At 41.7% G+C, this 23,907-nt stretch overlaps 2 protein-coding genes across 8 annotated transcripts in view; one reads left to right on the top strand and one right to left on the bottom strand.

Moving 5' to 3' along the window:
- The first annotated feature begins 3,448 nt into the window (after positions 1 to 3,448).
- PEBP1 (phosphatidylethanolamine binding protein 1) lies at positions 3,449 to 8,248 on the top strand. Its single transcript, XM_040251618.1, has 4 exons — positions 3,449 to 4,008; positions 5,136 to 5,245; positions 5,638 to 5,738; positions 7,356 to 8,248. The coding sequence occupies exons 1-4, from the start codon at positions 3,874 to 3,876 to the stop codon at positions 7,571 to 7,573; spliced, it is 564 nt and encodes a 187-aa protein (XP_040107552.1). The 5' UTR covers positions 3,449 to 3,873; the 3' UTR covers positions 7,574 to 8,248.
- Positions 8,249 to 17,524: 9,276 nt separating this feature from the next.
- Positions 17,525 to 23,907, bottom strand: part of TAOK3 (TAO kinase 3) — a 189,704-nt gene continuing 183,321 nt past the window's right edge. For 4 of the 7 annotated variants that reach the window (XM_040251614.1, XM_040251612.1, XM_040251613.1 and 1 more), the window contains 2 exons: positions 19,901 to 20,083; positions 18,681 to 18,894 (listed from right to left, as the gene is read on the bottom strand). In XM_040251614.1, coding sequence (XP_040107548.1) covers positions 18,733 to 18,894; positions 19,901 to 20,083 — 345 coding nt within the window. In that variant the 3' untranslated portion in view covers positions 18,681 to 18,732. Of the gene's footprint in view, positions 18,895 to 19,900; positions 20,084 to 23,907 lie in introns of all 7 variants that reach the window. The other 3 variants (XM_040251611.1, XM_040251617.1, XM_040251616.1) reach the window with 3 other exon arrangements.

Below are 23,907 nucleotides of genomic sequence, written 5' to 3'. Positions count from 1 at the left end.
TTAAAATTTTTTTATATGTTAAAAAAAAATAAAAGGACTTTCCTTTCGCTGTCCTTTCAGCTTTTTTTGTTATGTCATCCATCCGTCCCTACCTAAATCTCCCATTCTAGCAAAACCAGTCTGCTCACTGGTCCAAGCCCAGCACCCTCAAGCACACCCCAAGCTTGCTTCCACTGCAGGTGGTCCTCATACTGTCTGTTAAACTTGGGAGTGTCACTCTTGGTCATCTGAGAAGCTGATGACAAGATGGGATTCAATGTGCAAGGAGTTTATTAGGAGATATGACTGAGAAAAAATGGGGAGAGAACCTGAGCCAGGGAAGGTAGTAACCTAGCCTGACGTGCAGTTCCAAGGAAACAGGCAAGCTGGTCCTGACCACAGAGAAGCCCTGAGCCTCCCAGCTGTGGCAGCTTGACCCTGCCAAGTTTGGTCATGGGCTGGGGGCAGTCTGCCAAAGCATAGTCTTGGCCTCAAAGCAGAGACCAGCAGTTGGGGCCCTAACCAATTTCTCTCCTTGCAGGCAGAGGTGTGAGAGTTGCATTCTCATGGCAGCCGGGCAGGGTTGTAATGGTGATTTACTGTATAAACCTTCACCAGTGGAAAGTTTTCTGGAGTCAGAGACCATGCTTGCCTCATCTACTGCCAGCACTTCCAGCTAAAGCATGCTTAAGGACTTTGTGTCCATCCAACACTGGGGGCCAGGTGAGCTTTCAACCTGCTTTGTCACTTCTACTTCTCCGAGTCACAGTTTATTTATTTATGAAATGGGTGAAGAACAGTGCCTCGCACATTGGATTGGTGTGAGGCTGAAATGAAACTGAGCGTCAAGGTCTTCGGGCAAGGCCTCGCATGGGGAAGTGATAACCATCAGGTAACGGAAGTCGTTCTCACTGGAGCACACTGACTTGCACGCAGTGCTTAGTAATGATAATTGTTGTTATTGGGGTATACATACAGTGGAGCTTGGTAAATGTTAGTCATTCTTGGAATGAACTGACCTATAGGGAGCATGTACTTGGTAATGGCAGCAGTCCTTATGGGAGCAGGCTGATCTGCACACAGTGGATGGTAGTAAATACAGTTTGGCTGGTTCCAACTTCCCCGATAGCTCAGTTGGTAAAAATCTGCCTGCAATGCAGGAGACCCCGGTTTGATTCTTGGGTATAGAATATCCTCTGGAGAAGGGGTAGGCTACGCACTGCAGAATTGTTGGGCTTCCCTTGTAGCTCAGCTGGTAAAGAATCTGCCCACAATGTGGGAGACCTGGGTTCAATTTCTGGGTTGGGAAGATCCCCTGGAAAAGGGAAAGGCTACCCACTCCAGTATTCTGGCCTGGAGAATTGAAGGAATGTATAGTGCATGGGATAACAAAGAGTCAGACATAACTGACTGACTTTCACTTTTAACCATTGTTTTAATGGAAGTGGTTTTAGTTCTCTCTTTCACACACATTCATTTCAGTGATATTTGTAAAATGAAAAAACAACAAAAAAGCACAAATGTCCAACATAAAGAAGTGAATAAATTGTGGTGCATCTAGAGTGGACAAAGCCATTAAAATAATGAAGTTTAAAAAAAATTTCGGAATGTGGATCATTTTTAAAGTCTTTACTGAATTTGTCACAATATTGTTTCTTTTTTATGTTTTGGTTGTTTGGCTGCTAGGCATGTGGGATCTTATTTCCCCAATCATCAGGGACTAAAGGCACACCCCTTGCATTTGGGGAGAAGCCTTAACCACTGTACTGTAAGGGAAGTCTCATGAAGATCTATTTTTAATACAAATATTCTAGAATGGTAAAGTAAACGTAATTGTTTTGGTGAACAAACAGAACAAAATTATTTATATTCATAATTTTAAAATTGGAAAGATATGTCCCAAATTGTGACTGATGTTTATGTCTGAATAGTGGAATAGAAGCGATTCTTAATTATTTCTTTGGATTTTTTTAATCTTAATTTTCTACAAAGCACTTGTATTATTTCCTAGTAGTAACTAAAAAACAACAAACAACTTGGGGGATGGGTAGTGATCAGTGTCAAAAACTGTCCTATGGTCATACTGCTAAGTCGCTTCAGTCGTGTCCCACACTTGGAGTGAGTTGCCATGCCTTCCTCAAGGGACTGAATCCAGGTTTCCTGAATTACAAATGGATTCTTTAATGTTTGAGTCACCAGGGAAGCACCCCACTCCAGTACTCTTGCCTGGAAAATCCCATGGATGGAGGAGCCTGGTAGGCTGCAGTCCATGGGGTCGCTAAGTCGGACATGACTGAGTGACCTCACTTTCACCTTTCGCTTTCATGCATTGGAGAGGGAAATGGCAACCCACTCCAGTGTTCTTGCCTGGAGAATCCCAGGGACGGGGGAGCCTGGTGGGCTGCCGTCTATGGGGTTGCACAGAGTAGGACATGACTGAAGTGACTTAGCAATAGTAAATAGTGCCCATCATATTTAGCAAAAATAAAGCATCTGGTGGCCACAGTGAAAGCAGTTTTGAGGCAGAGTCACTTGTCAACAAAGGAGGAATAGTAACTATGATTTGTTGACTAAAACAAAAATGCACAGCATAGCTCTGAGGAACTGCTTGGAAGAGGAAGGGGGAGAAGCCAGTACATATGTAATTTTGGCTAAGGGGTATGTGTGATCAAGCTTAAGTCTTAGTATAACGTTGCTTCTAGGAGCAAATAGTTCATGATTTTAGTGCTTTTTAAAAAAAGTATTGAAAGATGCAAGAATCTGGATTAATTAAAAAAAATTCCCTTAGAATATATCTAATTATCTAATAGTTTTGCCTTTTCTTCCCCAAAGCACAAAGTGCCTCGTTCTGTCCTGAATACCTTTCAGGGTACCCTATATTGTAGGCCGGGGACTGCAGTGGCTGACTTCATTCTTTTAAAACTGGATGGTAGCAACTATACGCCAATAAAAATTAATTTAAAAAAAACCACACTAGATGGTGAGCAACATTCCTTGTTTCACAAGTTAAAAAAATCATTTCTCAAAAAAAGAAAAAAATTTCCCCCAAATCTTGGCAAGACCAAGTGCGGTTAGGAGAATCAAACGCTATGTGCAAATATTCTTGCCAGTTGAGAAAAGCGCAGACAGAAAGAAAGTGAAGTCGCTCAGTCGTGTCCAATTCTTTGCGACCCCATGGACTGTAGCCTACCAGGCTCCTCAGTCCATGGAATTTTCCAGGCAAGAGTACTGGAGTGGGTTGCCATTTCCTTCTCCAGGGTTTCTTCCCGACCCAGGGATCAAACTTGGGTCTCCCGCATTGCAGGCAGACGCAAGAGGGGATAGGAGAATCAAACGGTATGTGCAAATATTCATGCCGGTTGAGAACAGCGCTGACAAGTTCCCCCAAAGCCCCTCTCCAGGCCGTTACCGAAGCCAGTGAGCATGCGCGAAAGTACAAAGAGGCGGGGCAATTGGGTTGCTTTAACAAGTGCGAGAGAAAAGCAAGGCCTTACCATTTCTGCATTTATAAGGTTGAACAAAGAAAAAGGCAAAAAGCTTTTAAAAAATAGAAAGTAGCTCAATTGCAATTCTTGAAACAACAGTCTTGCAAGCTCAGTCATAACTCTTGGGAACTCCTCCAGCAGCGAGTAGCTAGATCTCCCTCTGCAAAAAGAAAGGCTAAGCCTGGTGCATTGACCCGGGAGCGCCGGACGGCCCGCGCTACAGAGCGCGGCCAATCAGAGAGCAGAGTGGGCCTCCCCGCCGGTGACTGGAGGAGCGGGGATGAGGCGGGGCGGTGGCTCAGGCGCAGGCACTCCTCGGCCGTGTGACTTGAGCTACCTCGGTACAGTGTGCAGACTGCTGTGAGTCCGCAAGCCGCTTTCTCTGCTGTCTGACCCGCTCGGCTCCGCGATGCCGGTGGACCTCAGCAAGTGGTCCGGGCCTCTGAGCCTGCAGGAAGTGGATGAGCGGCCGCAGCACCCGCTGCACGTCAAATACGGCGGGGCGGAGGTCGACGAACTGGGCAAAGTGCTGACACCCACCCAGGTACCGAGGGCGGAAGGGGTGCAGCTGCTGGAGGCTCGGAGGCTCTCAGGTCGGCGACCCAGTAGAAGTGGGGAGGACGTTCCGGCCTCTAGTGCGCCGGATCCACCTAGGGAAGGGAGTCGCGGTGCCCAAGCCGCAGGCCTGCGATCGCTCCCTCCCCCTCTCCAGCGCCCGGAACCTGGCACGTGGCGGGCGGGGCTTGCCTTGTGGAATAAATTGATACTCTCCTGGGACTTAAAGGAGCAGGCAGGGGAGGAGGCCTTCCCCCGGAGGAAGTGGGCAGTGGCTGCTTACGCCCCCAGACTGTCCCCTCCCGGGCGGGAATATTAGGCCGCAGTATGGGGAGTAAAAGCCCCACCCGAGGGCATTTGACGCATTACGTAACTAGTGAGCAGCAAGGCCTTGTGATTCCTCCTTTGTTTTTAACGGTCTGGAGCTGGAAGCTACCCAAAGGTAGGTGCTTTCTGCAGCTGGAAGGCTCGAGGGTAACGGCCGTGTTTTACCGTTTGGCCTTTGACCCCCGACCCCCTCCCCACTTGGCTAAGGTCTAACCAGGTTCTGGCTGCTGCAGGTGGGGGAACTAGGTGCCCGGACACCGTGGCCAGTAGTTGGTCCTGAGGCTTCGGGGCAGCAGTGCGAATAAACAGTGCTCAGATGGTTTATTAATTTAGATGTTTACAGAGTTTATTGTTTTGGGTGTGTAAAGTGCCCGTCTGGCAGCCTCTTTTTGCCAAACTCACTGTCCACGTCTGTCCATCTTGGTTTTCTCTGCCCTTTTAAATATACACTTAATTAAGATTTCACTTTAGCAGGCCCCAGATAATGTGGTCTCCAGTCTAGAGATTGTGTCATTGCAAATAATGTAAGGTTGTAGTCAGCAACCCTTGAAATCCTGACCCACCTCTTTCTGTTAAGAACATGCTAGGATACTAGCCCCATAGTGTTGTTGGGACTAAAATAAATAATGTATATTAAACATCAGTTCTGGGTTCTTAGTAGAGTCAGTACAGTTGAGCTTTTATTAATAATTTCTGTGCTTGACCTTTGAGGAATCCAAGGTCAAAGAAAGAGTGCTGGTTTCTTCAGCATTTCTGACTTTTAAGCTCCAAATCTGTTCCTTTCTACAGGTTAAAAACCGGCCCACCAGCATTACATGGGATGGCCTTGATCCAGGTAAATTATACACCTTGGTCTTGACAGATCCGGATGCTCCCAGCAGGAAGGACCCCAAATACAGGCAAGTTGGAGAAAGATGGGGAATAGTGGGTCATCCAGTGTGACCCAGTGCTTCTTGCACTGCGTAAGTCCCTTGCTGGACATGCTGTGTGGGAAGAAATAGACTCGATTTGGGGTGTTCACTTCCATGCTTAAACCTGAGTGTGCTTTTTGCTCCCTAGAGCAAGATTCTAGAATAGCCGAGAGCTGGATCTGTTCAGGCCTGTTTTTGTACAGCCCCATGAGCTGAGAATGACTTTAACATTTGTAAAAGAGCAATAATACTTTGTGACATGTGGACATTACGTGAAATTCAGACTTTGGTGTCCCTAATTAAAGTTCTGTTGGCTGACTTTGCCTGTGAGTGTGTCCTGACTTCCTGTGATGCTGATGGTCCTCTCTTCCTCCATGTAGGGAATGGCACCATTTCCTGGTGGTCAACATGAAGGGCAACAACATCAGCAGTGGCACGGTTCTCTCCGATTATGTGGGCTCTGGGCCTCCCAAGGGCACAGGTCAGTAAAGGTTGCATTTGGAAGGAGATGGGAGGGGAGCCTGGGTGCATATTAGGATTGGTATAAAGTGCTACAAACTCTTAGTCTAGCTTTTAGAGTTTTTTATTTATGAGAGCCCTTACCCTAGTAAAGATTTTAGGCAACTCAGCTCCCCTCTAAAGCAGCTGCCTGACGGGGACACTCAGACCCATTGTAGTGTCAGGTGGCCAGAGCCGTGGGTACTTGGTTAGATGGATGTTCTTTTAGAGAATAGTGTATTGGACCTCGCCAAGTTGGATCAGTGCTGCCTAGGCTAATGGTGGGAGATGCGCTGTTATCATGTTGTGCCTGACAGGTGTTTCCATTTCCTGGAACAAGGAACTGGAATGAGGCAGAACACTTGATCTTGTACACACTGTTCAGCCATAAGTTACTCTGAAGAGGTACAAGAAGGTCCCTGACAAGGGACCTGGTTTATCTGTAGGCCCAAAAGCTCAAAGCCCTCTCATGCATTCATAAGAGGGACCTCTCTCCCAAGCATCTCTTTAAGTTCTCTAGAGCCAGTTATAAAATCAGGCAGTTTAATTATGGAAAGTATACCTATGAGAATAAAGCAGTTCTCTCAAGTAGCAGCTGTGTTCTCATTAACAAAAAAAGCTTCAGTGACTCACTTCTTTTTCCTTTTCACATTTGTTTAGTAAGGTATAATTTACATATAATAAAACACACAGATCAGAAGGGTTTAATCAATAAATATTGACCACTGCATACATCCATGTTAGCACCATGGGAAATAAGATGTAGGATGTTTCTGTCACCCCAGAAGGTTCTTAAGGGACTTTTTAAGTTAAATTTCCCCAGAGCTAATCATTTTCTGGCTCTTCTCTCTATGGATTACTCTTGCTGTTCTTGTATTCTTATAAATGGTGTCATGCAGTATGCATTTGTGACTGGTCTTCTGGACTTAAGGTAGTGTCTATGAGACTCATCCATGTTATTATGAGATTAGTAGCTCCTTCCTTTTCATTGCCAAGTAGTATTCCCTTGTGCAGATATACCACAAATATACCACAGTTTGTGTAGCCATTCCCTGGATATTTGTCTTGTATTTCTAGTGTTTGGATATTATGAATAAATTTGCTGTTTCCATTCTTGTCCTTTTATGGGCATGTTTCCATTTTCCTTGGGTAAATACTTAGGAGTAGAATTGTTGAGTCATAGAAGTCCAAAATGGTTGAAAAACATCTATACTCTAATCAGCAGTATTTCAGCAGTATACTGAAAGAAAGTTTCAGTAGCTCCATATAAGATCCATGCCATATGTATTGATAGAACCATTCCAAGATTCATCCATGTGTTAGCATAGGACAGGATTTCCTGCCCTTTTTTCTTTTTAACGCTGAATAATATTCCACTGTACATATATACTATGTTTTGTTTATCTTTTCATTTGTCACTGGACATTTGGAGGGCTTTCACCTCCAGGCTGTTGTGAATAAAGCTGCAGTGAACTTAGCCCCCTCTCATAAACGGAGTGGTCTGGGTCCCTCCGAGTAGGTGCATTCTCAGAAAATGGGTGACATCTCCCTCTCAGATGCTTAGCTCTGTATATGTCTTCCCTCTTGCCTCTCCCTCCAGGCCTGCACCGGTACGTCTGGCTGGTTTACGAGCAGGAAGGACCACTGAAGTGTGACGAGCCCATTCTCAGCAACCGATCTGGAGACCACCGTGGCAAATTCAAGGTGGCCTCTTTCCGCAAAAAGTATGAGCTTGGGACCCCAGTGGCCGGCACGTGTTACCAGGCTGAATGGGATGATTATGTGCCCAAGCTCTACGAGCAGCTGTCTGGGAAGTAGAGGAGATGGACACTGTCCCAGAGTTCCCAAACAGTGTTTCAGTTTAGTGATGCATGTAGATTTTCCTCCATCTCTCTGTCTAAGCCCTGAGTGGTCAGATTTAGATTTAGGGTGACTTTTCTTTCCTTCTGCCTGTATTGTATAATTTTAGGGGGGTTATGTTTTGATCAAATTTGAACTCTGTTTTGGTGGGGGATTCTTTGGTACTGTGATGCAGTTTATCAAAATGTTAATACAAGAACAACAACCCAGACTTTAAAGAAGAAAAAAAATTCTGGTAAAAGACCAGGTCTGCAGTATTAAAACAGAACTTCAAAGAATCTTTAAGGGAGGTTGAAAACAAAAAAGAGATTGATTGCCTCTGCCTTTGTGAGCCTGAGCACAGAATTGTGTGTAAAGTCACCTACTGGCATGTATTTTCACGGCTCTGTCTCACCAAGACAACCAGGGGCCTGCATGTCCACTAATCCCCAACATCTCAGGCTGGTTACTGCGTGTCAGTGTCCCGCTGTGGCTCCTTTAAAGAGCAATACTGGAAAAAGCTCCATAGAAGAAGTTGCTTTGCTGTTAAAGCCTGGCCATCTAGATGAGCAGCAGGGCTGGGTAAGAGGTTATCAGAATCTGAAAGTCTGTGCTTGTTAAATTGATCACTCTTTGGTTTAAAAAAGAAAGCCGGTCTGGAGTTGGTGAATGTTGTGTTAATTTTGCTGTTTGCTTATAGTTGAATAAAAATAAAAACACTGTGTAGATGAACACGGCCTTCAGATACTTTGCCTTTTTTGGTGTGGGGTTTCATAAATAATGAGACATCAAGAGACAATCTCTAGGGAATTCCCTGGCAATCCAGTGGTTAAGATTCCATGCTTCCACTGCAGGGAGCCTGGGTTTGATCCCTGAAAGGCGGAAGATCTGCAAGTCATGTGGTGCAGACCAAAAAGAAAAAAAACCCCGACCATCTGTCAAGTGAGAAGCCCCTTTCCCTGATCAGCAGTGACGATTGGGACTTGATTTAGGAACTGTACAGGGGGTTCATACTTATATATGTGCCATTACACAGCAGCAGGAGCAGCTATTAAAACTGGAGGTCTTAAAAAACAATCACAAAACTTTAGGACAAATCTTGCCTGTAAAGCACCTTTGTATTTTCTAAGTGGTCCTTTCCAACCTGAGTGTGAAGCTGGTTGAAAACATTCCCTTTTGGTGTAGTTCAGTATGGAAACCACAACAATGACTAAGAAGTTAGTCCACGCTTCTCATTGTTCCGACCGTGATCAGTATAGATCAGTACCAAAAAAGGAGGGGGAGGGGAGGCGGAGGTCTGTTTCACTGACCTGGTCTGTAATGGAGAGGCATCCTGGCCAGACCTGGTGGTGTCAGTCAGCAGGGCTGGGCCTTTCCCCACCTTTGGCTGCAGTACCTCCTCCTTTGAAAAAACTGCTGGGAAATGGCCTCGTGTAATCTCTGGGGATGAGTAAGGGAGAAAGTAATTTTAACTTCAGGGTTTTAAAATTCAATTTTTAAACTATTTTGTAAAACAAAAGCTATAAAGGGAATGACTACCCTATTGCCTTTAAAAATAAATGTAAGGGACTTCCCTGGTGGTCCAGTGGCCAAGACTGGGCTTCCAATGCAGGAGGCCTGGGTTCAATCCATAGTCGAGAAACTAGGTCGCTCACGCCACAACTGAAAGATCCCACATGCTACAACTAAGACCCAACCAAATACATACATACATAAATATATATTTTTTAATGTGAGAAGCAAGACTTGCACTTGTTAAGACAAGGCAAATGGTAAAGAAAATGCCTAGCCTCCTCCATGGCAGTTAGCAGTTACTTGTTTTCTTTCAGAAGCAAATGTAAATATTCATATCAGCATATATCTGCATATATATTCTTTAAAGATTAGTCTTCTATACACTGGTATACATTGTCCTGTACTGTTCCCCCTAGCTAATGTACCTTCATGTCATATGTCTTAAGGTAACAGGTCACTACAATTCGTATCATTATTTTGAATATATTATCTACTTTATAGATGTTCCATAATTAATCAGTCTAGTGCCTTCTGTGGTTAGATTATTTCTGGTTATTTGCTGTTTTAAAGAGTGCTTCAGCAAACTTTTCTATATGTATAAAATGCTTTTGTGAGTAATTTAGTGGGGTAAATCCTTAGCATTTTCAGTTCTGATACTGATAAACCATCCTCCAAAAAGATCACTCTGATTATATTCATGTCAGTGGTACATGAAAGCACCTGTTTTTCCGTCTGCTTACCAGTTTTCTCAAACTTTACCTGTTTGAACAGTTTGATATTTATGTATATTTTAAATCATTTATTTTTTTTCTAAACTCCTGTTTTCTTTGAAAGTTTTTAAAAATCTGCTAACTCACAGTATTTTTTTGATTCTAGATACAGAATCTAAAGAGTAATGAGGAATTACAGTAATCTGTTAGTTTCCTTGTTAAAACAGGTACGGACTCATAAATGATTCAGAAAAAGGTAAGCAGCCCAACCAAAAGTATCGAGTGTATGCACAAGAAGTTCACACAAAAAAGAATACATATGAAAGCATATATTAATAACCTTAGAAGCAAGGGCATACCCTGTTTCACCTGTTAAATTGGAAGAAGTGAATTTGCCCTCAGGCACCCAGCTAGGAAGTAGGGGATTCTGGTTCTGAATGCAGCTCTGGCCTCAGAGCCAGCTCATCACCACTTCACCCACTTGCACACAAATTCCTTTTGAGGTTTAGCATCCTTGTGAAAAAATGGGTGGGAGGGAATCATTAATCTGCCTTATTTACCTCAAAGGGTTTTGGAGAACCAAAAAATGATCTGTTGAGATTAAATGGATTAATACAGATTAATAAACGACGTGATTGACATACAGGGATCATGTCTACAAATGGCTCACTTTCCTAAAGGCTACACAAAAGTGTGTCTATAGGTTTTAGAACAGAAAGACACAGGAGTCTGTTCTGTAACATGGTGCAGCTTTAGCAGCCCTGCAGAGCCCAGTATTTCTAATAAATCTGAACCCTTGGGAGCTGCTCATCATGCTGACTTAATTATAGAAAATATGGCAATTACTCTGGAGGCCCTCAATCCCTGGTGAACACAGACTCTAAAACCATATCTAGTCCAAGCTCACAAAAATTTTCTTGTTTTCTTCTAGAAATTTTATAGTTTGAGTCTTTACTTGAATCTATTATCCATTTTGAATTAACTTTTGTGGATAGTGAAATAAGGATTGGTGTTCAGTGCTTCCCATGTGGATGTCCAGTTGATCCAATACTATCTGCTGAAAAGATTTCCTTCTCTTCATTAAGTTGTACCTTTATACAAATATATATAAATTGACCATATGTATTAATCTATTTCTGAATTGTCTGCATGGTCCCATTGTTCTGTGTCTATCTTTTTGCCCATATTAAAGTGTCTTGAAAACAACTAATCTCAAAAATATACAAGCAACTCCTGGAGCTCAATTCCAGAAAAATAAATGACCCAATCAAAAAATGGGCCAAAGAACTAAATAGACATTTCTCCAGAGAAGACATACAGATGGCTAACAAACACATGAAAAGATGCTCAACATCACTCATTATCAGAGAAATGCAAATCAAAATCACAATGAGGTACCATTTCACGCAAGTCAGAATGGCTGCGATCCAAAAGTCTACAAGCAATAAATGCTGGAGAGGGTGTGGAGAAAAGGGAACTCTCTTACACTGTTGGTGGGAATGCAAACTAGTACAGCCACTATGGAGAACAGTGTGGAGATTCCTTAAAAAACTGGAAATAGAACTGCCTTATGACCCAGCAATCCCACTGCTGGGCATACACACCAAGGAAACCAGAACTGAAAGAGACACGTGTACCCCAATGTTCATCACAGCACTGTTTATAATAGCCAGGACATGGAAGCAACCTAGATGTCCATCAACAGACGAATAGATAAGAAAGCTGTGGTACATATACACAATGGAGTATTACTTAGCCATTAAAAAGAATACATGTGAATCAGTTCTAATGAGGTGGATGAAACTGGAGCCTATTATACAGAGTGAAGTAAGCCAGAAAGAAAAATACCAATACAGTATACTAACACATATATATGGAATTTAGAAAGATGGTAACGATAACCCTGTATGCAAGACAGCAAAAGAGACACAGATGTCCAGAACAGTCTTTTGGACTCTGTGGGAGAGGGAGAGGGTGGAATGATTTGGGAGAATGGCATTGAAACATGTATAATATCATATAAGAAATGAATCGCCAGTCCAGGTTTGATGCAGGATACAGGATGCTTGGGGCTGGTGCACTGGGATGACCCAGAGGGATGGTACGGGGAAGGAGGTGGGAGGGGGGTTCAGGATGGGGAACACGTGTACACCCGTGGCGGATTTATGTTGATGTATGGCAAAACCAATGCAATATTGTAATCACCCTCCAATTAAAATAAATAAATTTAAATAAAAAAAATAAAGTGTCTTGATTACTGTAGCTTTATAGCAATTCTTGAAATCAGTAGAGTAAGTCATCCGATTTTCATCTTTTAAAAATTTGCTCTGGTTATACACATACATTTTAGGATCTGTTTGTGAATACCTATAAGAAACTTTGCTGGAATTTTTATTGGGATTGCATTGAAACTACAGATGGATTTAGGGAGAACATATATCTTAATACTATTGAGTCTTCCTATCCATGTGCAGAGGATGAGATGGTTGGATAGCATCACTGACTCAATGCACTTGAGTTTGAGCAAACTCTGGGAGATTGTGAAGGATAGGTAAGCCTGGAATGCTGCAGTCCAGGGGGTTGCAGAGTCAGACATGAATTAGCGACTGAAGAACAACAATTATTGATATGGTGGGATTTAGGTCTACCATTTTATGTTTTCTGTTTGTCCTTATTTTTCTTTATATCTCTGTCCTCCCCTTACAGCCTTCTTGTGGATTATTTGAATTTTTAAATTTTTAATATTATTTGAATATCTTAATTCATCCTTGGATTTTTGGCTAATACTTTTTTGGGTTTGTTTTTGGTTAAGTTACTCCAGGAGTTAAAATATACTTTTTTTTTTTTTTTTAACTTTTGGTCGTGCCATTCAGCATGTGGGATCTTAGTTCCCCAACCAAGGATCAAACCCATATCCCCTGCAGTGGAAGCTCAGAGTCTTAAACATTCATTGGACTGCCAAGGAAGTCTTATACATAACTAATTTTTCATAGTCTGCTTAAAATAAGAATTGTACCACTTCATGTAAAATCTAGAAGCATGGCAACCATATGGGTCAAATAACCCCAACCTTTAATTTACGGTTCTCATATGGCTTGCATTTATATACAGTGAAACCCTCCTCAATGTTATTTTTATTGTTTATAAGTATATATATTTATATATATATATCTGTATATTTTAAAGACTTACAGGGAAAAAAGCCTTTTCTATATTTATCTAGATATTTACCATTTCTTGCTCTTCCTTTCTTCCTAGAGATCCAATTTTCCTTCATGTTATCATTTCCCTTCAGTATGAGGAACTTCCTTTAGTGTTTATTGTAGAGTAAGTCTGGTATTGGTTTTAGTTTGCCTTCTTCCATCTGTCTAGGTTGCTTCTCCACAATCCACCTGCTTTTATTCCTTTGTATCCTCAGATAGTTGTTTTTGCATTTTTGTCTGTTTTTTAGCTGTAGGAAAAGCACACAGCTATGCCAAACTAGAATAGAAAAATGTTTTATGTTTCATCATTTCTATGGCAAATATATTACTAAATTAAAATCAGAGGTATATGTAATTCTTGCATGTTTTCAGCTACCCAGGAATACTTTTTTTTAATCAACTAATTACAGTTGGTGGTAAGTTCAATAAATAAATTTTTACTCAATTAGACCTCAATGGTAAGTATTCTCTGATATTCCCTATGACTGTAATTTTTCCTTTAAACTCCTGGTCGCACCTGTCCTTGTCCACTATTGATTTAAATTACTCCATGCTTATTTACTTTTCAGTGGAGATTTAAACCATAAGCAGACCCCCTCCATCTTACTTATTGCTACATCCCCAGACACACAGTAGATGCTCAGTAAATATTTCTTGAATGCATGAGCTGAATGTATGCTGATCCTGGCACTTCTGGCCCCCCCCCCTTAGTTTTTCCTTTATCTATAGCACTTATTTCTATTTAAGATCATTTAAAATTGTAATTCTTATGTGTCATCATTTTCCTCCTACCTCTAATGTAAGCTCCATTTGGGTGAGGTCTTTAAGGTTAAGATACATTGACAGAGCATAAGCCTCTGGCATTTCACCTGACATACAAGGTACTCAGTAAATATTCAGTGAATAGTTGCAAACCAAAGGGAGGCAGCCCTTATAATATTTATGACAAACCTATAATAATTAACTCAGGGGAGTTTAGTATATGCTGGAATAATACCAGACACTGGCTCTCTGCTCCCGTCTCCAGTACTTTTATACCTTTTCTAGCTACTATTCTGGTCCCTGTCTATTCTTACTGCATAAGGTACTAGAATTGATGCTTTTGAAGTGTGGTGTTGGAGAAGACTCTTGAGAATCCCTTGGACTGCAAGGAGATCCACCCAGTCCATTCTGAAGGAGATCAGCCCTGGGATTTCTTTGGAAGGAATGATGCTAGAGCTGAAACTGCAGTACTTTGGCCACCTCATGCGAAGAGTTGACTCATTGGAAAAGACTCTGATGCTGGGAGGCATTAGGGGCAGGAGAAGGGGGCGAGAGAGGATGAGATGGCTGGATGGCATCACTGACTCGATGGACGTGAATCTGAGTGAACTCCGGGAGATGGTGACGGACAGGGAGGCCTGGCGTGCTGTGATTCATGGGGTTGCAAACAGTTGAACATGACTGAGCAACTGAACTGAACTGAAGGTACTAGAAGGAGTTGGAAGACAGTCTGTACCAGGTGTTAGGATCACAAACCCACATTCCTTCTGATAACTCCACCTTGGGACATATCATTGATAAAACTGTGGGGAGGGAAATTTTATAGAGCTCAGCACCTATAATCTCACAGACATAAGGCCTTACATAAGCTAGCTAGCTGGTTTTCACTACAGACAGAAATGGATGAAATAAACTACAGGAAGTTTAATGTCCCTTTGCATGGCAGTGTGACTATACTTAGGAGTATGGGTTCAGAAATCAGACAGGTCTCAATTCAGACTCTATTACCTCCATTTACCCTGGTCTGAGCTTACTTTCTCATCTACAAAATGTTTATAGAGTTCTATCACATGGTAAGCATAATGCAGTACAGCCTTTTCCAATATTACTTTCTGATGTACCTAATATGGGAATTTTAAAGACCTAAGCTGCTTAGGAAACTGGATGTTAATTATTAAAGGATGGACTTCCCTGGTGGCCCATTGGTTAAGAATCTGCCTGACAATGCAACGGATATGGGTTCAATCCCAGGTGAGCAACCAAGCCCCTGAGTCACAACTACTGAGTCCACGCACCTTAGAGCCCATGTTCCACAACAAAAGCCACCCCAGCAAGAAGCCCGCATACCGCAATCAAGAGTAGCCCTTGCTTGCTGAAACTAGAGAAAGCTCACGTGCAGCAACAAAGACCCAGCACAGCCAAAAATAAATAAATTGATTAAGACATCATGCTAGAGATCACTTCTCAATGACCAGGGCTCAGAACCCTAAGAATATGAAATCTTACTGAGACTGTCTTGACCCCAAAAACCATACCCTAGAAGTTATATATTTTTTACTCCCTCATTGTCATCTGCATAAAATTATTCTAATAAAAGCTGACTATGAGGGGAGGGGGGTATCTACTATTACAGTGGGATCATTTCAAAATTTGCTTATAATGTCTTCTTCATAGCCTGCTTTTAAGGTGCCTCACTTCTCTGAGAGACAGGGATCAAGACCATCCCCAAGAAAAAGAAATGCAGAAAAGCAAAATGACTGTCTGAGGAGGCCTTACAAATAGCTGTGAAAAGAAGTGAAAAGCAAAGGAGAAAAGGAAAGATATACCCATTTGAATGCAGAATTCCAAAGAATAGCAAGGAGAGAGAAGAAAACCTTCCTCAGTGATCAGTGCAAAGAAATAGAGAAAAACAACAGAATGGGAAAGACTAGCGATCTCTTCAAGAAAATCAGAGATATCAAGGGAACATTTCATGCAAAGATGGGCTCGATAAAGAACAAAATGGTATGGACCTAACAGAAGCAGAATATATTAAGAAGAGGTGGCAAGAATACACAGAACTGTACAAAAATATCTTCACAACCCAGATAATCACAAAGGTGTGATCACTCGCCTAGAGCCAGATATCCTGGAATGTAAAGTCAAGTAGGCCTTAGGAAGCATCACTACGAACAAAGCTAGTGGAGGTGATGGAATTCCAGCTGAGCTATTTCAAATCCTGATAGATGCTGCTGTGAAAGTACTGTATTCAATATGGCAGCAAATTTGGAAAACTCAACAGTGCCCACAGGACTGGAAAAGGTGTTTTCATTCTAATACCAAAGAAAAGCAATGTCAAAGAATGCTCAAACTACTGCACAGTTGCACTCATCTCACACTCTAGTAAAGTAATGCTCAAAATTCTCCAAGCCAGGCTTCAACAATACATGAACCGTGAACTTTCAGATGTTCAAGCTGGATTTAGAAAAGGCAGAGGAACCAGAGATCAAATTACCAACATCTGCTGGATCATCGAAAAAGCAAGAGAGTTCCGGAAAAACATCCATTTCTGCTTTATTGACTATGCCAAAGCCTTTGACTGTGTGGATCACAACAAACTGTGGGAAATTCTTCAAGAGATGGGAATACCAGACCACCTGAACTACCTCTTGAGAAATCTATATGCAGGTCAGGAAGCAACAGTTAGAACTGGACATGGAACAACAGACTGGTTCCAAATAGGGAAAGGAGTACATCAAAGCTGTATATTGTCAACCTGCTTATATAAAACTAAGATCATGGCATCTGGTCCCACCACTTCATGACAAATAGATGGGGAAACAGTGGATGACTTTATTTTTTGGTCCCCAAAATCACTGCAGATGGTGATCACAGCTGTGAAATTAAGACATTTCTTGGAAGAAAAGCTATGACCAATCTAGATAGCATATTTAAAAGCAGAGATTACTTTGTCAACAAAGGTCCATGTAGTCAAGACTATGGTTTTTCCAGTAGTCATGTATGGATGTGAGAGTTGGACTGTAAAGAAAGCTGAGCACCAAAGAATTGATGCTTTTGAACTGTGGTATTGGAGAAGACTCTTGAGAGTCCCTTGGACTGCAAGGAGATCCAAACAGTCCATCCTAAAAGAAATGAGTCCTGAATATTCACTGGAAGGACTGATGCTGAAGTGGAAACTCCAATACTTTGGCCACCTGATGCGAAGAACTGACTCATTTGAAAAGACCCTGATGCTGGGACAGACTGAAGGTGGGAGAAGAAGAGAATGACAGAGAATAAGATGGTTGGATGGCATCACTGACTCAATGGATATGAGTCTGAGCAAGCTACAGGAGTTGGTGATGGACAGGGAAGCCTGGCATGCTGCAGTCCATGGGGTCGCATGACTGGGTGACTGAACTTCTCTCAGCAATACATTCTCCTACGACTGGCACAGTGCGTGTGTGTGTGTGTGTGTGTGATATGTGCCACCTTCTATTCTTAAGAGTAAAAAGGTGAACTTGTGTGTCTGTGTGTGTGTGTGTGATATGTGTAAGAGTAAAAAGGTGAACTGACAACTTCAGACAGTGTGACACCATCTTCAGCTCTGTAGAAGAACTTGAAGACACAGCTTTACCTGAAAATCTTGAATGGCTCTTCCTGAGGGGCCATGGAGAACAGTTTCTGGAGGGCGGCTCTCCTACATTAGGAACTGACGAATCTAGAAAGGAAACTTCCTGCTACAAGAACACAGCAAGGCAATGTGATGAACACTTTTATTTACAAATATAATTAAAAGCTCTGACAGTTATCATGCTCTTCCTTGGAACCTGAAAAATGTTTTTTTTTTTAAAGTGCATGCAAAAGAAGTAAAGCCTTTTTTTTTTCCATCATTTTTTATTGTAAGAAAATACACAGTTTGAAAGTGTGAATAATGCAATATTTATGACCAAGATATGGGATTTAGGCAGGGGTAGGGAAATAAAGAAAAAAGATCAAGATGATCTGATTGAGAGACAGTGTTGAACTCCAAATACTGAATTGGAAAAGGAGGGAGGTGGGGAGGACTAGAGGAGGAAGTAAAAAAATTTGATCAGAGAAACAGTTAAAATACAATATGAAAATAAGTAATACCTCTCCTTAAATTCCTTCTATACACAAAATACACGATTTGCCAAAGCCCAATTTGTGCTACTGGGATTCTGTGAGCTCCTTAAGTGTATTCACATCCTCTGCAACAGCAGAAAATGATTATGATACAATCAGAATATGCTGAAGACAAGTTAAACTCTTGCCAGCAGGTTCTTAAAAATCACAAGATCTCTTCACCCCACCCACCCACCCCATTCCCCAAAAAAGTAATAATATGTCACCACTGATATGTACATCACAATTAGTTTCTGTAAAATGTATCAAATTTTCAATCTTTAATAAAACTTTGTTTTTTTTTTTTTAATTCCTGATGAATAAATACCAAAAAATAAAATAAAATAAAATAATGCAGCAGCTAGTTAAGGTGTAAGGCTGCGGATATTGTGTCTCTCTCCCCCTTGGCATTTATTATTATTATTATTATTTTTTGCTTTACTTTCACAGATTGGTGGTAATGAGTGATTGCTTAAAGCAATATACATCCACTTTTTGTTGTTGTTGGTGGTTTATTGGTTTTGTTAAAACTGTCTCCAAAGTTTTCACTGAAACATTTTGAATCACATCAATACTGTGACGTGTACTATGAATAGAAGAGATGGCCAAGTTCTGGCCAGCACTGAAAGTTGACACGGGGGGAGGAAGGGGGCCCCTGATGGAGTAAGAATAAACAGGCACTAGTCCGACACGATGTCAGTAAGAGTAAGAGAGAGAGAGAGTGAGAGCAACGCCCGTTAAAATGGGGAATGTGGTTTTGTAGGGTCTGAATTTTTTTCTGTTTTCTTTTTTTTTTTTTTGTAAATGGCAAAAAAATTTAATCTCATCTATAGTCCTCCTTAGGAAAATCTAATGTAACCAAATTCCCAAATCCCATTCTGAGGCTCTCCATGTCAAAAGTTTCAATCTCTCGCTCTTGCCTTTCCAATAGGTACTTTATTCTCTCGCTGCGTTCCTTCTGAAGGGCAGCCAGCTCTTCTTCAATCTGAAATAAGCACAATGAGCAGTTCTTAATGGAAAGGAGCTCCTAACAGGCATACATATATACAGAGATGCATACAGATGACACACAAACACATGGGAACCAAGTGTTAAACTAGTCTGGGGCAGGCTGGGAGAGTCCTGTAATCGATGCAATGTGTCTCATCCATCATATTTAAAAGTTGCTCACAAGAATAAAAATATCTGGGGCCACCTGGGGCTGGCACTGCCCTGCTAGCAAGTCAAGCAGCTGGGCTGATTTAGGTCAGTGTCCTGTCTCAGCAGGAGATGGTTCAGGAGAAGCTAAAAGACACTCAAGCACAATTAGATTATGTAGCTTTCCCAGAGAGTCAAAAGCCCCCTGGGTCATTAGCAATTTAGTTCTAGATCAGGAGCTGGGAAAATAGTCTTTCTCGTTGACCTCTGGGAACTACCAGAAGAAACCCCAAATAACTAGTTAAGCAAATACACACTTAATGGCTTTGCGATGCTTTATGGCATCTTTTCTACTTCATTTTCCTCGTAACATCTAAAAGCAATAAATACTTAAAAATCTGATAACATTAAGTACAGCAATATCAGTCTCTCTTCATTTTGATTTTTTTTTAACAGCTCTGCTGGTGCTTTCTTTGTTCTGCTGAGAACAAAAACCAAATCTGCATTTGGCTTCTTTGGGCCATTCAGGGGCCATGCTGTCAATTTATAGTACCTTTCGTATGTCAAATCAGCTACCTAGTTACCTGTGTCAGCCCTCAGACTGAAGGTGGAGAGTTTCTGAGCAGAGTAATAGACAGAATTCAGGCTGTGGGATCAGATTTACACATGTAATCTAAGCCTTTTGAGCCTCAGCGCCCTGCCTGTGGAATGGGGACTGTGCCTACCTCTCAGGCACTAGGAGGGTCAAAGCAGGTGCATAGGGAACAGCACCTTGTTAACCCCTGGTTACACAAACAAGGGTCACGCCCAACCTCCATCCAGCGGTACGGGACCCCCTGGCAACACGCTCATACCTTCTGTTCAAGATGTGCTCTGCGCAGAGACACCCTCTGCTCTAGCTTCTGGAGCTCACGTTCATGTTGTGCCTCTGTTTGCATCTTGATTTTGCTCTGGTAGGCATTGAGCAGCTCCATTTCCTGCTGGAGCTGTAGCCTCAAGGCCTGGCATTCTGCTTCTTGAGCCTCATCTAGCCGTAACTGTGGGCACAGAAGACACATACTGTGATTGGCTCCTAGCTTACAGTGCATGGTGACTACGGGAGGATGCTTCCTTGTCTGGACTGAATTGGGCCCCTCAGGAAAACAGACGCCCTGGCTACATTCACAGTTACAAATCAAAGATAGCACATTCGGCTTCATGGGCTACAAGTTCTAAAAACACTTCCTTTTTAAAAAAAATTCTTAAGAAAGCAAAAACACTCTTTTCTTTAGGAAATCTGGCTTTCCTAAAACTACACTAGCCAGGAAAGCGCCACACTCCAGAGATTAAGCCTATGGGCTTTCAGAGGCAGACTCCTGAGCTAGAATTCCAATCTCACTATTCACTGAGGTGTGTCACCTTAGTAAGTTACTTAATTTCTCCAAGTCTCTCTCTCTTTTTTTTCCATCTCAAGCAAGTAACAATAATATTTCTTGCTTTCTAAGATTTGCATGAGGATTAAATGAAAAAATTCATATAAAATTCTAGGCATAGTTCTTGATGTCTACCAAAGGATCAGTAAACAGCAGCTGCTATCATTATTTTGACTAACCATTTCCATATTTAGATATCTTTAAGCCCCAAACCATCATACATTTAGACATCCTTAGCTCTAAGAATAATAAGAAGAAAAAAGAGTCCAATCTCCATAACATTTGAGGAGTATACCACAGTACCATTATGTTCTAGCAAGTAAAGTTGGTCTCTATAATGCTGGCTATACTTTATCCTGCTGGCCAGCCATCGAGAACTCAAGTGGTTCAAGAATCTCTTCCCCATAGAAGGTAGCCTGGATAATCTTAAGGGGCATATTCCAGTTCGAAGTAGTGAAATCTAGATAAAGTTTCCCTTGCTCCCTGCAGCACCCATACTTTGTATTATTTATTCACCAGGACACTCATCCTGTGTGGGGAATGGGCCAAGGCAACCAGCAGAAACGCCAGCCTTTCAATAAGTACAGTCAAAAATTTAGGGCCATTAGCAGGACTGTGTTTAGGGATGATGGCCCTCCTGCCCCACCAGGTTTAGTTTGGTCTAGATTTAGCAGGCCCTCAGTTCAGCTGGGAACTATAAGATTAGAACCCTTGAATTAGACAGTTCTGTCTACCCTGAGTATATTGGCATGTTTCCATACAGACTGCTTAGCCAAGATATTTACTTTCTACCTTAAACTGCCTTCCCTATTCTGTACAATTTATGACAAGTAACAACATTTCTTAATCTCTTGACTGAGTTATGGTTTTTTGAAATGTTATTAGAATAGTTTTATAAAGCTATTTTTATAGTGTCTTCTTTTGTACTTTTGGAGAAGTGTACTCTATCAAAGGAACACAAAATAAATAATGGAGTTATATTTCCAAAGTACTTTCTAATAATTAATCCTAACCAGTTTTCACTCAAACCCACTAGAGGATGCCACTCTTCTCATTTTCCCAATGACAAGTGAAGGGAGAAGAGATACTAGACACGAAGAATGGTCACTCTGTAGCAGCAACAGCTCAGGTAAAGCCCAAAGGGTTTACTGGCTCCCAATGAGGTTGTTCTTGATTCCCTCTTGATATGGGAGGCTTCTTACCAATAAAGAGAATGAAGTCTATTATTTTCTACCTGGTTTGGTTAACTGTCCTGAGTACTGGCCAGAGGCTCATTCTCTGGACAATTCAGACCACTGAATCACCTGTCTTCTTTTATTTCTGGCATTCCATTATTAATGTCAGTAACTATGTTACTCTTAACCAGCTCTGACTCTAAAAACGTGTCAGTCTAGAAATCAGAGGATAGTCCAGTATTTAAAGTTGCACATACCAAATCCATTAAGAAGTTTTATAAAAGTATAGGTAAATATCAGGTCTGTTCCCTCTACTGGGTTAAATTCAAGAAAGGGATGTCACAGAAGCAGCACAATGTAGTAGTGGCCAGGCATACAGGTTTACAGGGTCCCCCCAAACGGGTTCAAATCGCAGTTCCACCACTAATTAGCTACTTACCAGTAAATGACCCTCTAAGTCAAGAGTGGGTACACTATGGCCCAAAGGGCAAATTTGGCTTGCTGCCTATTTCTGTAAATGAAGTTTTCCTGGAACAGACACACTCATTCATGGCTGGACTGTCTATGACTGCTTTTGTATGACAATAGCAGAGTTGAGTAGTTGTGACAGAGACTCTGTGGTCCACAAAAGCCTAAAACATTTACCATCTGCCCCTTTAGAGAAAGTTTGTTAATCTTCACCCTAAGCAAGTAACAACTTCAATAAACCTCAGTTTCCTCGCAGGTAAATCAGGGTTTAAAAAAAGTAACTACTTCAAAGGTTAGAGGGGATTAACAAAAATTAGATAACACAAAATACTTACAACAGTGCCTGGCACATGATAAGTGGGTAGTAAAGGAAGCTGTAATTATCATCTATCTGTACTTTAATCTCCTCCCTGCCACAGAAGGAAGGGTTATTTCTCTTCTTTTATTCAAGGGCAATCATGAACCTATATTTCTGACCCTGTTCTCTCTCGTCTTATGTAGCAAACATCCATTGAGCACTTGTTGGATGCTAGGCATTGTAGCAGATGCTGAGAAATACAAATAGAAACAAAACCCAATCTTTACTGGAATTCCACCAATCTTTATGTCCCCACTGCTAATTCTCTCCTTCTTACCTTTAACCCCTATATGCACTCCTTGCCCTGATCTTACATCTCATCTCTGACCATCCTGAAGGGGCTCTTATCTTACCTGTCCTCCCAGCAACATTTGATACTGTGGGCTGCCCCTTCCTTCCTGGATTCTATCCTGTCTTCCGAGACACCACACTCTCTTGGTTTTTCCTTCCTTCCTCTCCTCTTCCAGTTATTCTCTACCCCTCACTGGGTCATTAAATGTGGGTGCTCCTTAGGGCTTTGTCAGTCTTCTTCCTCTAACCTTCCTTCCTAAGGAATCTCATCTATTTCAAAGGTTTCAATTACCATCTTTCTGCAAATGATTCCCATAACCACACCTCTATTTCAGACTTCGTTTCTGAGATCCAGGCTAGCTTATCCACTCTATACGAGATATCTTCATTTGGATGGTTCCCAGGCCTTCAAGCTCAACATGACTAATATAATATACACACACACACACATATATATATATACATGTACACACACACGTGTGTGTGTGTGTGTATTTTTCTGGTTGCACTATGCAGCATGCAGGATCTTAGTTCCCTGACCAGGGATCGAACTCTCGCCCTCTGCAGTGGATGTGCAGAGTCTTAACCACTGGACTGCCAGGGAAGTCCCTCAACATGACTATTACGTTGGTGCAAAAGTAACTGTGGTTTTGCATTGCATTTGATATCGAAATACATTCTTAAATAAATGTGGTTATGTTATACATTTTAATTCACATTTCTTGATTTATGGTTTTTGCTAATGAATTATTACTTACTGTTTGTTTTATATGTACTTTGGACTATGGAAATGATGTTAGACAAAAAGCAAATTCAAGTGATTTTCTTATTTGAGTGTAAAATGGGTCATAAAACAATGGAGACAACTCACAACATCAACAACGTATTTGGCCCAGGAACTGCTAATGAACATACAGTGCAGTGGTCACTCAAGAAGTTTTGCAAAGTAAACAAGAGGCTTGAAGATGAGAAGCACAGAGGCCAGCCATCAGAAGTTGATAATGACCAACTGAGAGGATCATCAACGCTGATCTTACAACCACATGAGAAGTTGCCCAAGCACTCAGTGTTGACTGTTCTATGGTCGTTCAGCATTTAAAGCAAATTGGAAAGGTGAAAAAACTTGGTAAGTGGGTGCCTCTTGAGCTGACCAAAAA

Source organism: Oryx dammah, unplaced genomic scaffold (assembly GCF_014754425.2).
Source record: "Oryx dammah isolate SB20612 unplaced genomic scaffold, SCBI_Odam_1.1 HiC_scaffold_12, whole genome shotgun sequence".
In the NCBI taxonomy this organism is placed as follows: Eukaryota; Metazoa; Chordata; class Mammalia; order Artiodactyla; family Bovidae; genus Oryx; species Oryx dammah.
Note: the sequence above shows the minus strand (reverse complement) of the source record. Positions and strands in the feature narration are given on the sequence as shown.